Source organism: Myotis daubentonii, chromosome 6 (assembly GCF_963259705.1).
Source record: "Myotis daubentonii chromosome 6, mMyoDau2.1, whole genome shotgun sequence".
NCBI lineage: Eukaryota > Metazoa > Chordata > Mammalia > Chiroptera > Vespertilionidae > Myotis > Myotis daubentonii.
In genome coordinates, this window is record NC_081845.1 from 68,018,938 (window position 1) to 68,036,159 (window position 17,222).

General features: G+C 37.0%; 1 protein-coding gene across 3 annotated transcripts in view; it reads right to left on the minus strand.

The window, feature by feature from the left end:
• The window catches only part of ADGRB3 (adhesion G protein-coupled receptor B3), a 700,018-nt gene that overhangs the window by 413,276 nt on the left and 269,520 nt on the right, over positions 1-17,222 (minus strand). For all 3 annotated transcript variants that reach the window (XM_059701276.1, XM_059701274.1, XM_059701275.1), the window contains 3 exons: positions 15,584-15,748; positions 3,427-3,591; positions 2,819-2,983 (listed from right to left, as the gene is read on the minus strand). In XM_059701276.1, the coding sequence (XP_059557259.1) occupies positions 2,819-2,983; positions 3,427-3,591; positions 15,584-15,748 (495 nt within the window). The remainder of the gene's footprint in view (positions 1-2,818; positions 2,984-3,426; positions 3,592-15,583; positions 15,749-17,222) is intronic.

Consider the following 17,222-nt stretch of genomic DNA (forward strand, 5'->3'; position numbering starts at 1 on the left):
CAATCCAGATGATTAATCATTATTTTCATTAATTATCCAGTCAAAGATTTAGGTATATTTCTCTTTCCTGACAACTGAGGGTTCCTTGGAAAACTTGATTAATTTGCTTTGCATCTCAATTAAGCAAAGCATAAAATAAATACTAGCTGTTTTTGTCAACCTGAAGAAAAATTAGGAATGCACAGCACTAAAAGTAATACTTAAAAAACATATTATTATAAAATAAATATTTATTGTGGCTTTGTCATTGACAAAAGGAGAAAAATGTCTTAGTAACTGTTAAGATCATTTAAAAGTGTTTTGAGTTTATATTGTCAATGTGTAAATTTGGAGTCATTATATTGCTCCACATACAATATGATTTAAAATCATATCATTGAAAAGAGTAAAATAAAAATGTTAAAGTTAATATCAAATATACAGGGGCAAGCAAAAGTAGGTTTGCAGTTGTGAGTACATGAAACACAAGAGTGAATAAAGCTATTGTAATAATCAATCTGCATGTCTTTTTCCATACAAGCAACTATAAACCTACCTTTGCCAACGCCTGTAATATAATATAACATAGTACATAAAATATAAAAAAACTTTTTACCATTTTATATGATAATTTTTCAACCTGCTTTAACTCATAAAAGCCAAGGAACAATTCTAGCAAATAAGGTATAATATCTTTTTTTTGTAAATAGATATGTAAAATGTTCTCTAAACAGCAGGTGGCAATGTTTTAAATTTGATTGCAGCAGCACCATCTTACCTCTATATAAGCAGGTGAAAGACAGTTTTAAAAGCCCAAGACAGTTAAGAACCTTGACATGCTCAGACTACATTAGGTAGCTTCAAATATTAAAAGGATCTTATTTAGTCATGCCCACTGTTCTAAAGGCATTTCTCCCTGGGCAAAGTAAATGTTTTTGTATACTGCTTCTTAATTCTTATGCAGCACAGGAACAATTAGACAGTGCTAACCTGCATAGGTGTCCTCAACCAAAGCCTGCATCCTGGCTAGATCTTATCATTCTACATTTCTATGGCCTTAAGAATGCACAAAACTGCCTTAGCTGGTTTGGTGTAGTAGATAAAGCATCGGTCTGTGGACTGAAGGGTCCCAGGTTTGATTCCAGTCAAGGGCACATGCCCAGGCTGTGGGCTTGACCCCCAGTAGGGGGCGTGCAGGAGGCAGCCAATCAATGATTCTCTCTCATCATTGATGTTTTCATTTTTTATCTCTCTCTCCCTTCCTCTCTGAAATCAATAAAAATATCCTTTAAAAAAAAGAATGAACAAAACTAACTTCAGATCTTTGGTAAGCTCTAAAGACACCTACTGACATTGCTCTCTTCGAGCCCAGTGTCTGTTGGTATTAGAGTTGAACTATAAGTCATTAAAATTTGAAGTAAGGTGAAATCCAAAGTTTTGACCACTAGATACCTTTTAGAATTCTTTGGTTTTTCTAAACTGCAGTAGTTATATTAGAGACAGAACGCCATCATTTTCTGAACTGAAAAAGGAACCTGGAACAGCTGCACTCAGCAGCCTCACCAGGAACCAGAGAGCCAGCGAGATCAGCTAGCTTCCCTACAGCCACACGAGCAGCAAAGGGACTTTAACTGGGTCTTCAAATTCTCCAAGGCCAGCACTTTCCCCTTCATACATAGCTGTGCTATTCTAAAACTCCATCCTATCATCTTTTCTAGCATGTTTATAACAATGTTGCCTATGATATCATTCTAAAATCCTAATTTTCACATACTTATTAAGTCCTCACTCAGTATGTATGTAAATAATATTTTATGAAATGTATGTACAATTAGGAAGGAGTCTTTGTTCCAAATAATGTTTTAAAATCCAGGGTGGGGCTAAGTAGGTTAACAGTTGTTCATATAGAAAATAACACAATAATTAATAAAGAATAATACAAAAATAAACTATACTGTATTTCATGCACTCACAACTGTAAACCTCTTTTGCCCAAACATGTATATGATGTATGATGTCAGTAGTTTCTACCTCTAATTTTTTTTCTATGCTTACATGTCAAATCCTTTAATGTAGCAGTACTTCCATTCATTCACTACTAATTAAGATCTTACACTTTCATTTTAAAATGTGCTCCTCAACAGAATTTCCTTTTTCAGTGGAAAATGGGCCAAGGGCAAGTAAATGGGGATGTCCAAGGTCATGCATCAGGACGAATTAACAGCAGAATTTACAAGTGTCTGGATTTCAACATCATATTTTAATTTTCCCACTTAGCTATCTAACACGTCTTTATATTCTACTATAAATAATCTAATGCAATTTGTTTTGTGTTCTCAGTAAACAAATCTTTTACAAAAATAGTGAAAACCCTAGCTAGGTAGCTCAGTTGGTTGGAGCATCATCCCACACACCAAAAGACTGCAAGTTCAGTCCCTAGTCAGGATGTGTATAAAAGGCAAAGGATTGCTATTTCTCTCTCACATTAATGTTTCACTGTTTCTCTCTCTCTCTAAAAATTGATTTTTAAAAATTTGTGAATAATAATATCCCAAACTATTTTAAATCATATCTAGCTATGTTATTGTTCAATATGGCTACCTTTGTATTATCACATTTTCAATGTCATTTTGCAGCACATGATTTAAAAACCTATAGAATAGTCCATGACACACAGAGAGAGGAAACTCTATACATTATGGACACAAGTAAATTGTCACTTATCATTAGCAATACTTCAATTGAGAAAGTACTGCCCTTAACCAATGACAATATTTTTAATCCTTTTTTTTTAAGGTAACAAAATTTTTTCACTGGGAAAACCTCAGTTAATCCTCACCAGGACATCGCTGCTCACTGCATCTCCTCACTTCTTCGCCTGTTCCTTCACATTGCTGTCCTGTTATCGCTACACCCTGACAGGTCCTTATTCGCCTTTCCCAGCCACCGTCACAGGACTTGGAACATCCACTCCAATGACCCCACTGATTCCACTGACCATTGGCTGAAAGAAATATGTCATGATCAGTGTCACTGATTTAGTAATTTTAAAGTCTAAGGACCATTACTTAGTCTGTTCAACTTTTATTAATCTACTACCATGGATAAACTTTATTTAAATATTTGTCTTGCTGGTAAAATCAAGAGCATTGTAATGAACAGAAATTTATAAGTTTGTCAGAATTTTCAATATTTTGAAGAGATTGAACTTTATTTGTAAAAAGTACAAATTCAATATTAAACTTCATCAATTTAATCAATATTTAAATTAAGACTCTCCTGAATTCTGCTGCTTTATTAATGTGACATGCAGTAGAATGAGTCTGGGTATAATTGGCTTCATTTAATAAAAACATATAATCATGTGATTATACCATGACTGTCTGGCATGATTCTGTCACAATTTTTAAATGGAAAGCATCTCTTAAATATATAGTCAGGTCTTACCTGTACACTCTGGATTATAGCACTCTCTGCTTTCTGCCCATGGCCCTCTGCACTCAGAACCCCCATGAGCCGCAGCAGTACACTGCCGGCTTCTCTGCTGGGTCCCGTTCGAGCAGGTCACCGAGCACTGGCTCCATGAGCTCCACTCCTGCCACTGTCCATCAACTGCCAAACAAAAAGAGAGACCGTGTAAGGAGACCTTCCAGTAGAGAAGGCTCTACAAAAAGTACAAGGTAAAACCAGCCTTGAAGATGAATCCCAATCAAGGGACTCTAAAGAGATACATACAATGGAAGGTCACAATGGCATTAGATTGTATTACTTCCCTTAGAGCTACTACTACCTTATTTTTTCACTTCTATTTCCTTTTATGTATCCAGTATCTATTTTGATTCATTTATTTCTCAAAAAATATTTATAAATTACTCAAAGCTGCAAGACCTTGATGGGTATAGAGAAGACTGATCAAAATAAATACTGACCAATAACTCATAGAGCTCATATTTGAGAGTAGAAGTCCCTAGAATGAGTTACACAATGTGTTACATGCTAAACAGATTAATTATATAGCATCACTGCAAAGGACACTTTCAAGATACTATGAGATAAGAGTTCAGAGGGTCTGGGGAATCTTCCTTGACATGAGGTTTCAGGCAAGCCCTGAATGATAATGGGGAAATACCTAGGGCAAGAGTCAGTTCCAGGAAGATATACCAAGGTTCTTAGCAGAAGAAACATGGGCACTTCCCGGACTTGAATAAAGGCTGTTGTGAATGGAATCAAGAGAGCCAGGTGAAGAGTTCTACCAGAGGGGAGGGCAAAAAGGAAGATGCTAGATTTTGTAGGCTTTTTGTCAACGTGTTAAGGATTTGGACTACTATTCTCAGACCATTAAGAAGCTAGTGAAGGATTTAAATAGAACTCTATGATTAGATCTAATGCCAGTTGGAGAAAGAATTATGGGAGAGGGTAGGGAGGGTCTGAGCGAGGATGATGTTGGCAAGGTCCATGGAGTGTCCTGGAAAGATTAGAAAGCTATGGGGGGAGGGGGCACATAGCAAGAGGGTCTCCTGAAGAACTTGTCATGGGAACTGAAGTGTAGAGAGGGTCCAGATGACTACCAAGTGTCTGGTGACTAAAATTTAATATAGGCTGTTGCACTTGTCTCTGGAAGATTCAAATTGAGACTGATTTATTTATTCATTTATTAAAATGATTTTTGAGATTCTATTAGTTATCAGACACTATGATAGGTGTTATAAGAGATAGAGAAATAAAATATAAACCCCAATCTCAAAAAAATTTTATAACTTAGTAGAAGAATGACATTATGCATGCAAATAAGTAATAAGTAAAAGCAATACTGTCTTAACATGGCACATGGAGGCTTTCAGAGGATAGATCACATCAATTTGGGGGATGACTATGTTTGATGGGTATGGTGAAATTTGGATAACTTAGAAAAAGGCAACAGCATTCGCTAAGGCATAATCACAAAATGCAAGTGAGCAAAGAATTCAGGCAAAATATTTACCTAATTTAGAATGCATTAATTAGCCTGTAAGAGTTATAAATGCACTAGTATATGACTGCCTACTTTTCTCCAATATCATTCCGTGGTTGTTAGTCAATTTCCTTACAGTGAAAGAGAATTCACCATAAATACAAGGTTCCAACATAAGTTAGTGCTGCTATGAAGACCCATCTAATCAAACGTGAAAGCCTGGTGGATTTTGAGTAAGTGCTTTCAACCTAATTTCAAGCCTTGCAGGTCGCTATTAAAAAGACAGTAGTTTAATAGATACCTAGATGTACTTAATAAATCCTTTGTGAGATTAACAATCATAAAATGCTAAGTTAATCATCCTATTCATGTAATTTTAGCATCTCATTGTATTAAAATACCTGATACAATCTTATTGGCTATGTAGTCCATTTGCCAGATAAAAAAAAAGAAAAGTCTAGTGAGTCAATATGAGTTCATAAATTACCCATTTCCTTTCTATTATGGCTTTAAAGATAAGCACGCTTTTCATTTCAGAATCTTGCTTTTCAAAGATAACATTTAATGAGTTTGCATGATGAACCCTCACTCTCCTAACCATTCTGAGAAGAATTAAAAAAAATAAGAGTCATTCCTGCACCTTGACATCTATTTGGCAAAATAATGTATGGGTAGTCAAATTACTGAGAACATTCAGAAAGTAACACATAAAAAAGATAAATTAGGTGATGCCAACTTTATTCTTTGCCGAGTAACTAGAATAAAAGAGTATGTGATACCTTTAATCATTCTGGTTACATGTAAATTTTCAGTATTTTTTTAATGAATGTAATAGTTACACACTCATTGGCAGAGAAAAGGTCTCCTTCCAGCTAAGGAGATGTGGAGTCAGGAATGAGCAAGTCAAATGTGGAAGGAGAAGATAATTTGGCAAGGGTTTGTAATATTGATGAGGAATGAGAAAAGACCTTACTGAAAAGAGACTGGAAAGAATAATATTTATGAAATAGTTTTTTCATTAAGCTCTTCCTGTAAGAAGGTTTTACGTCACCACTAGCAAAACTATAAAAAGACATTTGTAATACTAGTTATTCAGTCCTTTTAGTTAATGTACACATTTTATGTTTTGACTAAAGTTCAGGAAGGAGTTAATATTAGACACTTGAAGAAACCTTTGTGGTTCAACACTACCATAATAATCAACAAAGCATGTTTTAGATGGAATTGAAGATGTATCAAGTGGATGTTTTATTTTACACTGAGAACTATTAAGTTACTTTTATTGAATATTAACTTCAATATTATAAAAGAATTGACCTGACAAAGTAACCGATTGGATATTTTTTTTTAACAGGAAAAATCCAATATTCCTTTAATATGATAAGTCCAAGTTACTGGGAAAATGGAAAACTGAGAAGTTAGGCAGAGAGGGACATGTGAATGTAATTTAAAAGATTAGACAAAATCCTATATAATAAAGTAGTAATATGCAAATTGACTGTCATACCCTCATACAAGATGGTCGCCCCCATGTGGTCAAAGATGGCAACCACAAGATGGCTGACAGGGGAGGGCAGTTAGGGGCAACCAGGCCCATAGGGGAGGGCAGTTAGGGGTGACCGTGCCAGCAGGGGAGGGCAGTTAGGAGCAACCGGGCCAGCAGGGGAGGGCAGTGGGGGAGCAGGCTGGCAGGAGAGGGCAGTTGGGGGTGACTGGGCTGGCAAGGGAGCAGTTAGGCATCAATCAGGCTGGCAGGGAGTGGTTAGGGGGTGATCAGGATGGCAGGCAGAAGTGGTTAGGGGCAATCAGGCAGGCATGCAGGCGAGTAGTTGGGAGCCAGAAGTCCCGGATTGTGAGAGGGATGTCCTACTGCCAGTTTAGGCACGATCCCTGTGGGCCTAAACTGGCAGTCGGACATTCCCCGAGGCGTCCCAGATTAGAGAGGGTGCAGGATGGGCTGAAGGACACCCCCTCACCCCCCAGTGCATGAATTTCATGCTCCGGGCCTCTAGTACATTATATAACATTCATGAAAAAAATTCTTTTAGTGCCAAATATGGGATATTGCTTTATTTCAGGTCTTATTTTTCAGTTTGATATCCTAGAATTAACAAAACCATTAATTATGCCCTTTTTAGGGACATCAGCCCCAATACCTTTCAGGAAATGGTAGTGTCATTTTGTTCTGAATGCAGGACTAGGAGGGTTTTGAGAGGTGAAAATTAAGAGTTCTGCTTTGGACATTTCAGTACTTCCCAGTAGGATATATGCATTTCATTTCAGGGATAACTGTTAAGATATTATAATAATGAAATATTTATCACTTGATCTACCTAATATTTCTTTTTTATAATCACTCAGCTAGGTACTCCAAAAAGTGAAGGGGCTGCTTTTTCCTCTTTATCTGATGCTGATCTGGGATCCAGGTTGGTTTCCCCTTCAGCTGGGCACTCAGGCTGCTTGCACCTCCATTGAGTGTCAAGCAACAGTGACAATCCAGGCCTCTCCCCACAGCCCATGCCCCTGTGTATAGCTCATTTCTGACATTTGTGATAGATAACTCCCAGAATTATGACAAACCCACAAATTTGAAAATATCTCAATACTTTCTTTCTAAAACTTTGTTCCTATTGGAAGCTGATTAACATCTTGTCATTCTTTCAGAAAAATGTTCCCTGATAATTGGGGAAATGTAAACACTCCAAAACTCCCAGGGGAGTCTCCTAATGCACTGATAAGTAAAGATTCACAGAGAGCCCTAACTGGTTTGGCTCGGTGGGTAGAGTGTTGGCCTGAGGACTGAAGGGTCGCAGGTTGGATTCCAGTCAAAGGCATGTACCTTGGTTGTGGGCACACCCCTAGTAGGAGGTGTGCAGGAGGCAGCTGATCGATGTTTCTCTCTCATCGATGTTTCTAACTTTCTATCCCTCTCCCTTCCTCTCTGTAAAAAATCAATAAAAAAATATTTAAAAAAAAGATTCACAGAGAATCTAGACTATGACTAGCATTGTTCTACTAGATTCTGGGAAAACTCGGATGTTAAAGGCCAACCAAGCTCTGCTCTCAAAGAACACATAGTCTGAGGAGCTGTGGTGGAGACAGATGATAGACAAGTAAGCAAAGAAATAAGCAGGAAAGTTGCAGCTAGAAGTGCTATAAAGACAGAATGATAGAGAGAGCACTGTGACAGGAACTACCCAGCCATGCCTTTAGGAAGAAACCAAATATGAACTGAGTCCTGAGTCACGAGAAGAAGCCAGAAATGGGAAGATCCTTAAAAATCTCTTTGCAAGTGCAAATTCTTGAGTTCAAGAAGGCTTTGTGCATTTCAGAACAGAGAAAGGGCTTGTGGGGATCATGAAGAGGGAGAGTGGGGAGGAGATGATTTCAGATGGTGTGCAGAAGTTAGATCCCGTAGGGCTCTGTGGGTCATGTGAGCAACTAGGATGAGAAGAAATGAAATGCTTTTAAAGTAGGGAAGTGATGTAACAGGACTTACATTTTAACACATCTCACTTGTGTGTAAAATGGATTGTACGAGGGCAAGAACAGGTATTAGTCGATGTCAGGAGACTATATTGTAGCCAGACACAGGTGATAGTGACTTGGATTATGATGACATTAGTAGAAAGAGAAAAAATAAAATAAATTTGAGATATTTTTCTGGATGTAGAGCTGATAAGTTGCTGGGAGGGTATGAAAAATAGAGAATCAAAGTTGAATTTTAAGGTTTTGGCTTACTGAAACAAATAAATGGTAGAACCTTTGACTGAACTGGGTCAGACTAGCATTCAAATAGCCCTGAAATAAAAATGTCAATTTTGAACACGATGAATTAGTAGTGCCATTATAGACACGATGCAGGGACTCCTGAATTACATAAATGTGCCTTACACATTTTACACATTTATTTGAAATGTAATCATCCTTCTTTTCTTTTCCTTTTTTATCCTTTCATGAAACATCATGTGATAATAAACATCAGGTACATAAGGTGAAGAATAAACACTTTCTTAGGCTTTTTCATTTTCCCTTCACGTCCATCATAAGCGTTTGCAGTTGGATATTTTTAGACCCACGTTTCAATTTAAAAACTTCAAAATGCTTATTACTTTATGGGTCGTCTTACAAAGGTGAGTAAGAAGAGAGAACAATCGGGCTGCGCTTTGGAGCTGGGAGAGTGCTGAGAGACCAGCCTGTCTCACCGTCACGCAATGTGCTTCCTTAAACAACACTGTCATACTGGGGACAGTTAACGATTCGCTTCGGCACCGTGACACATGACCAGATTTTCTGGGCCTGGAAGAATTCAAATGGCAAAGGCTAAATTGCTAGATTCCTGGGGTTTACTTTGTTCTATGAATTTCTTCTTGCTATATACACAGAGTTGCAACTGTGTTCACCTGGAAGAGAAACCTGTCTCCCACGTATGGGGCCAAATGAAATCCCGTGATACATTGTATGAAAATATCATTTTCAGCCTATTTTCACATCTTGATCAATAACTGGTGACAATATAGCATAGAAAGAAAAACAAAAACCACAAATTAGATTATGTACTCATCCACAAAGTCATGAATATTTGGATACTAAAACGTCATTTCAGGGACTGTTCTGAGTGGATTGTTGCTGACTCATTAAACTATCTGTAGGAAGGAGTTGTGGGGAGAAGAATCCTAGCCACTGGCTTTGAAGCTATCTAATTTAGTGATGGCAAAATTCTGAGTCCGGATTTTTATTGAGTGGGAGGTTACCGAGGAAAGTAAGAAGGCCCTCTGGGGATACAAGACTGAAAAGTAAGCTAAACTGGTTTGGCTCAGTGAATAGAGCATCAACCTATTGAAAGGTCCCAGGTTCGATTCCGGCCAAGGGCATGTACCTTGGTTGCGGGCACATCCCCAGTAGGAGGTGTGCAGGAGGCGGCTGGTCGATGTTTCTCTCTCATCGATGTTTCTAACTCCCTCTCCCTCTCCCTTTCTCTCTGTAAAAAACCAATAAAATATATTTTTTTTAAAAAAAGACTGAAAGGTAAAACTGCCATCCTCTTGCTATGGGCATAATATGCTGAAGAACATAAACCTATGTTCCCCACTTGCCAATTTAAAATAAATTACAAAAGAGAAAATTCAGAATGAAATACCATTTAAAAATTAGAATTAAAAGTGGAAGCAAGAGCAATGATGACAAGGTTTATGCATATAAGCATAATCAATGGTCACAGACAGTAGGGGAGTGAGGGCATGAGCAGGGAGTGGTTTGGGGGACATTGGGAGATAAGGACACACATGTAATACCTTAATCAATAAAGAAAGTGGAAGCAAGTTATGATAAGGGCTAAGAAGAATTTTTTTAAAAGTTGGTAAGTTAAGACAAAGTTTAAATGAGAAAAAAATATTAAATAATAAAAGAAAACAAACCAGGACTAATTAAGGCACAGTTTCTTAAACTCCTATAAGCTCAACTGAAAGATCACTGGAATCAGTGAAGTGACCCAGAATGACTACAGTTGCCATACAAAAGACTAGAGTTAAAAAGGATAAACTGCAAATCAATTAAAGAACAGGTTAATGAGGTAGCATTTGTGTTTCAAATTGTAACATCCTCATGCAGAGACAACCAGGGACCTTTGAATCAAGTTCAGGCAAGTGTACATTAGCCTCTTTCCACTCAATGTCCTCACCAAAAGGTTTCCCTGCAGAAGGACCTTGGCCAGGACGCCCTCTCATAGCTGCTGCGAAATCAACATTTTAGGTCCACAGGAGACTGAAGCCTCTTGCCGTAATAACAGGTATTTGGGTCCCACTGTGTTCCTACGTTGATATTCCCTCACTGCCAAGAATAAAAAACCCAACTTGTTCAAGTCCAGGTGTTATCCTGATGGTCTTTGACTGGGAAGCATAGCTATATTACTTATACACTGTTTGCTATTTGCCACATTCACTCCCTCATCATCTCACGTAGTCCTCTCAACATCCTTGTTACCACTGTCCCCATTTTACAGGTGAAGAAACTAGGTATCAGAGAAGCAACAGGGATATTGAAAGGTAAGGTCTACATTTAAAAGTCCAAGTTCCTTTCACGATACCACATCAATGTATTATTAAATATATTCAGAAAAATATCCTAAAAACATTTGGGGATGAGTTCTAGAAATTTGGCTATGTACATGTCAAGAAAATCCATTCAATAGTAATTTATTGGATACTATCAGGTACAAAGTTGCCTGGGGAGATAAAGAGGAGATGGAACAGAATACCATTGACCTCAAATGCATCAATTAATACTACTATAAACTTGATGCAGTTAGTGACTGCATTGAATATTCAGAGAAAACAGAAAAAAATAGATTGGGTTGCTAGAAGTTCTAAGTTTGGTGAGATAAAAGAAACGGATCACAAAGAGGATTGATCATGCACACATATATACACACCCTTGCATAATATCACACATAATTACCAGTGTACAGGAGAAAAGGTAGAAAATGAGTTCAAATTATTTTTATGAGTCAGTGAATGAATCATAGTGACTCCCTTTTGTTGCTCTATACCTCTCGCACACCTTCCCCCAATCAACACTAGTCTCTATTCTTGGACTTGGTACACAAATTAGTAACTATTAACTCCAACTAGGTTAATACCATACCTACACTTCACTTTTCTATTTTCTCTCCATAAATGGATCCCAGGTAAATAGTTTACCCTAACCTCAAAGGTAGTGGGAATAAGTTGAACACTGACTAAGAAAAGTACCTGATCAAAATAGGATGTCATCAATTTATAAGCTGATATCAAAATTTGCATAAATAAAATGTATTTCTTTATTAGATGCAAACAGTATACATCACCTCTACATAACATCCACTTTAATATAGTGGTTATATGTGTTTCTTTTTTTAAATATATTTTATTGATATTTTACAGAGAGGAAGGGAGAGAGATAGAGAGTTAGAAACATCGATGAGGGAGAAACATCAATCAGCTGCCTCCTGCACATCTCCTACTGGGGATGTGCCCGCAACCCAGGTACATGCCCTTGACCGGAATCAAACCTGGGACTTTTTAGTCCGCAGGCCGACGCTCTATCCACTGAGCCAAACCAGTTTCGGCGGTTATATGTGTTTCTTAAAGCAGGATGCTGGAATGCTATTTGACATGATCCCACAAAAAATGTCACTGTCTATTACCACAACCTACATGGTCAAATCCACATTTGTTGTTTCAAATGTTTCTTCTGACTTCGTCTGGTCTTCACTTTGCGTCTGGTCTAACCAAGGAGAACCAGTTGTAAGCCTTGGTCTACTGTTTTCATTACTGATTAACTTCCTATGATAGACTTACCTCTTAAGATGATGTCTTAGGAATCTCAGGTAGGTTGGCTAAAAAAAATGTAGGTTGAACCCACTGAGTTCTCAAATCATTACCTTTCATTGAGGTAGACTATTTTTTTAAATATATTTTGATTGATTTCAGAGAGTAAGGGAGAGGGAGAGAGAGATAAAAACATCAATGATGAGAGAGAATCATTGATCAGCTGTCTTCTGCACACCCCCTACTAGGGATCAAGCCCACAACCATACATGAGCCCTGACCTGAAATCGAACTGTGACCTTCTGGTTCATAGGTCAACACTCAACCATTAAGCCACACCAGCCGGGCTTGAGGTAGACTATATTTATGTGTTTTCTAGAACTGCACTCAAATTTTCACATGCTTATGTCTGAATCCTATGAAGAAATTGTAAATTTATTGAGATCAGGAACTATATGTTTTTCTCACTAGTGTCTTACATCTTGTTGATACTTGATGATGCTTTTATATTTAGTAAAGATGCCTGAGTTTAGTAATAAGACAATTATTTCTAAGGAGAATTCCAAATGTTTAGACCAAATAAATCTTACATATTTCAAAAGCATAATGCCAACATTTTTTGCAGACATGGTAAGAATAGTAGATCTTCTGTAATGCAACTAAATTCAATAATGGAAATAATAGGAGTCATAAATAACACATGATTAATTAAATAATGAAGATGGCTCCATAATGATCATTTAAGAGAGAGCATGAGCTAGGCAAGATTTACAGATAATATAATCATACCTTTAAAAAATTAAGGACCTATACAAAAAAGAGCAATCTAATTTTTATGGTCTTAGAGAGATTCTAATGGTGGTGTAATCCTGATAAAAACAAGTCCTTGAAAACATATGCAGCACCTACTTGCATGATAAAGCAACAACTATATAAACTTAGGAAATGGCGTTTCTTATCTGAACTCTAACAACTTAGTATCCCTGTCCCTATTGATAGCCAAGCATTTTATTCTAAAAAAAGTTCCTGGGAGGTAGACTATGAGAAAACTGATTGCTAACATTTTAAGTGATCAGTGCCATTTTGTCTTTGAACTGGGGATCAACTGAGGCAAAAGAAGTAATAAAACTAAATATGTTAAAAGATTCTACAGTTAGCTATTTTTTTTTTAAATTTCTCCATGTTTTCTACTTTTTCATACTTCACGGACAAATAAGAGTGAACTGTATTCGATTCTATAAATGTCAAAGCTAAGCACTTAAAAAAGGTTCTAAAATTTCTATAAGCTTCCCCAAATCTTTGGAATAAAGGCAGGGCATTTGTGTGTCTGTGTGTATCTGTATATTTATAGAGAAAAGTAGATATAAGACAAAACATAACTGATTTCATTAATAAACTTTCCAGGGGTAATTTGAAAATAAAAGATGATTTTTTGACTCCCCAATAGTTATAATTACATGAACACCGAATTGTATGAGTTATATTCATAATTCATAAAATTCTAAGAGAACAATGTTACTCAATATAAATATTACGTCTTTAAATGTATATTCCTAAGTATAGGAACCTACTAGTCTTTCTCTAAACTATAAGAAAACAAATAAGCTTATTAGATGACTATTGTATATCTACTAGGGGCCCGGTGCACGAAATTTGTGCACTGGGTGTGTGTGGGGGGGAGTGTCCCTCAGCCCAGCCTGCCCCCTCTCACATACTGGGAGACCTCAGGCGTTGACCCCCATCACCCTCCAATCGCAGGATCGGCCCCTTGCCCAGGCCGGACGCCTCTGGCCTAGGCGTCCGGCCCGGGCAGCGGGGACCCACAGCTGCAGCGGCCCCATGATTGTGGGCTTCAATTTAGGCCCAGGTAAGGGCCCCTTAGCTCCTGGGACTGCCAGCTTCGACCGTGCCCAGCTCCCATCGCTGGCTCCACCCCTACTTCCTGCTATCACTGGCCAGGGCAGAAAAGGCACCTGATTCTCCGATCATGGCTGGGGGGCAGGGCAAAGGCGGCCGCAGGGCCGCCTTTGCCCTGCCCCCCAGCTCTTAGCTCCCCCCTGGGTTTCCGATCACTGTCAGTGGCAGGGGGCTTCTTCCTGCTTTCCCTTTCGCCTCCCTGCATTGTGCCTACATATGCAAATTAACCGCCATCTTGTTGGCAGTTAACAATCTTAGTTGGCAGTTAATTTGCATATAGCCCTGATTAGCCAATGAAAAGGGTAGCTCGTACGCCAATTACCATTTTTCTCTTTTATTAGTGTTGATATTTTGGATGGTTTTTCATAGTCTGAAGATGTTTTAGATGCTTACAATTTCCAGAAGAACTTTGAATTATTGTCTCAAAATATAGGATATAAACTTGAAGAATTTAAAGTGCGAATGAAACTGTGTGAGTTAGATAATGTGTTTGGAGCACATTTCTGGCATCCCAGCTATGTTGGTTGCATACAGAATATGTGACTAAATAGGCCTATGAGAAAATCTCCCTGGGAGTAGATGAATGATTATGTATTTTGGAATCTGCTACTCTTATTAGCCTTTGTCATTTGCCACTCATGTCTGCCTCTTCCTCTAAATTGTGCCTTTGCTAGTCCGGGGAGATTCTATCATTAGTGTGCACGTGCATTTTCTCCCATAAATGGAAGCCCTTAAAACTGGAGATTAGGCTTTCTCATTTTGCAGGTTTTATGTTTGAATGTTTCAATAACCTAAATAACATCATTTTGAAGACCTCTCTCTGTAATAATGGATGAAATTATTAAAGATAGGTAAAATAGAATTTAAAGACTTTAAAGGAAAGAAAAATTTAAAATAATATAAATACACTCTAAAAACAGATTATATAGTCTTTATAATTGCAATAATTATTACAGTTATGACCTAACTATTTGATGCATCTAGCAGTGAATCTAGGAGATTATATTTCCTAGCAAATATCTATCATTTTCATGCATGGTCATTTGCACATTTCCACTGCTTAATTGATTGAGTGTGAGAGAATAACATCTAAAGAACTGCCCTAAACCAGTCTCTCTTAGTTATATGATGAAGGCTATAGTCATTCTCAAGTCTTTGGAACTCCTAAATCCTAGTAGAAAGCATTATACATAATTATAGAAATCCAATAAAGTGAGCAATGATTAGTATTCAGTCAAGGAAATATTATATACCATTGCATATGACAAAATCAAGAAGGGAACCCAGTTTAAACCAAGGAAAAATAACCAAAACCACATTTTTCAATGTGACAGAATGAAGGTTGTGCCCCTAATATTTCTTAATACATATCAGAGACCACGTATGAAGTATACAAATTGCAATGGTCACAGGTGCAGAATACACTCACCTGGGCAGAGAGCAATATTACAAGGCTTATGATGTGTTTCAGGTCCTTCACATGGCCTTCCTCCGTACTGAGGAGGTGTGCACGACCTTGTTCTTGTTCTTTGGCCTCGACCACATGTAAATGAACATAAACTCCATGGTGACCACTCCTCCCAAACTCCATGTACTGTAATAGAGCAAAGAAGCTTCAACAACAAAAGCAGAGAGGTAAAATCAAAGAGTTTTTTTTCTCCTTATAATTAAGAAAAAACAACAACACACTAATCAAATAGACAAGTATGAAGATATTTTAAAAATTCAGTTAATGTTCTTATTTGCCACAAAATATAAACATTAGAAAGTTAGTAATTAAGAAAACTGCATGTACCTTTTTTGTATTTAAAGTTATTCATGTTATAAAGTTTAAGTGTTTTCTTTGCTTAATGGAAATGTAGCTCTTTCCTCACTGGTAAAATAGACATGAATTATTTTTTAACTAAAAGTAGTATCAACTAGGGTAGTATTAGGAAAGTAAATTTCTGGTAACAGGAGAAGATCCTCTGGAGTTAACTTTGCATTCAAATAGAATACGGGCCTACATGATTCTTCTAACAAAGTTTCAGGATTAATGACTTTTATGGTGGTGTCAGGGAGAAAAAAAATCTGAAAATTTATGATACAATTTAAAAAGATTTTAAACTCACATTTTAAAAACGAAATATAGTTTTGTCATTTAAAAATGTAATTCTTTAAACCATTTTTTTGAATAAGGGGAAAATTTCAATAACTGTATCTACTTACATAAGAGCCTCCTCTTTACCCTGTTTTAAAAGGAGTGGCAAATATGAAGATCTCTTTCTAATAGCCATGAAACCAGAAGATGGCACTGGGAATCCTCCTAATTAATAAAAATTTCTACAGAAAACAAATGATCTAATTAAGATTATTGCCTAACATAATTAATTGATACAGCAATAGTTCAAGTATGCCATTGCAATAAATTCAAACTTGATCAGAAATACTAACACAACAGAAATAATAACCACTGTCTATAAATATTGAGATTTTTCACAAAAAAAGTCCTTTAGGGCTCAAAAGTTAGATCCTTTCCTTGCACTGCCAAATCGCCAATCTCATCCTAATTCTTAATATTTGGGACAGTAAGTAATAGCACTCCATGGATAATACAAATTTTTTTGTATATATATGCTGACCAAGTTGCTATTATAAAAACACATAATAATACCTTAATTATGAGGTACTCATTCTCTTCTATTTACGCTACTGAGCTGCTCCAAATTGTGATACAAATATGTTCAAATATTGGAAAAATTAGCCAAATTTGAGTACTATTCAATGACAAATTCTTTTAAGGTCCTATAAAACTTGCTAGAAAAAAAATATTTTAAATATATAGAAAAAGAGTAAAAGAATGAGATGAATTACAATGTTTATATTTTTCCCACATAAATTTGAGACAACTGAAGCCAATTTGTATTCATTGGAATAAGAATAAATAGTAAGTCTGTACTTAATCTAAAACATATACATATACAGCCCTAGCTGGTTTGGCTCAGTGGATAGAGCATTGGCCTGCAGACTGAAGGATCCCGGGTTCGATTCAAGTCAAGGGCACATGCCTGGGTTGTTGGCTTGATCCC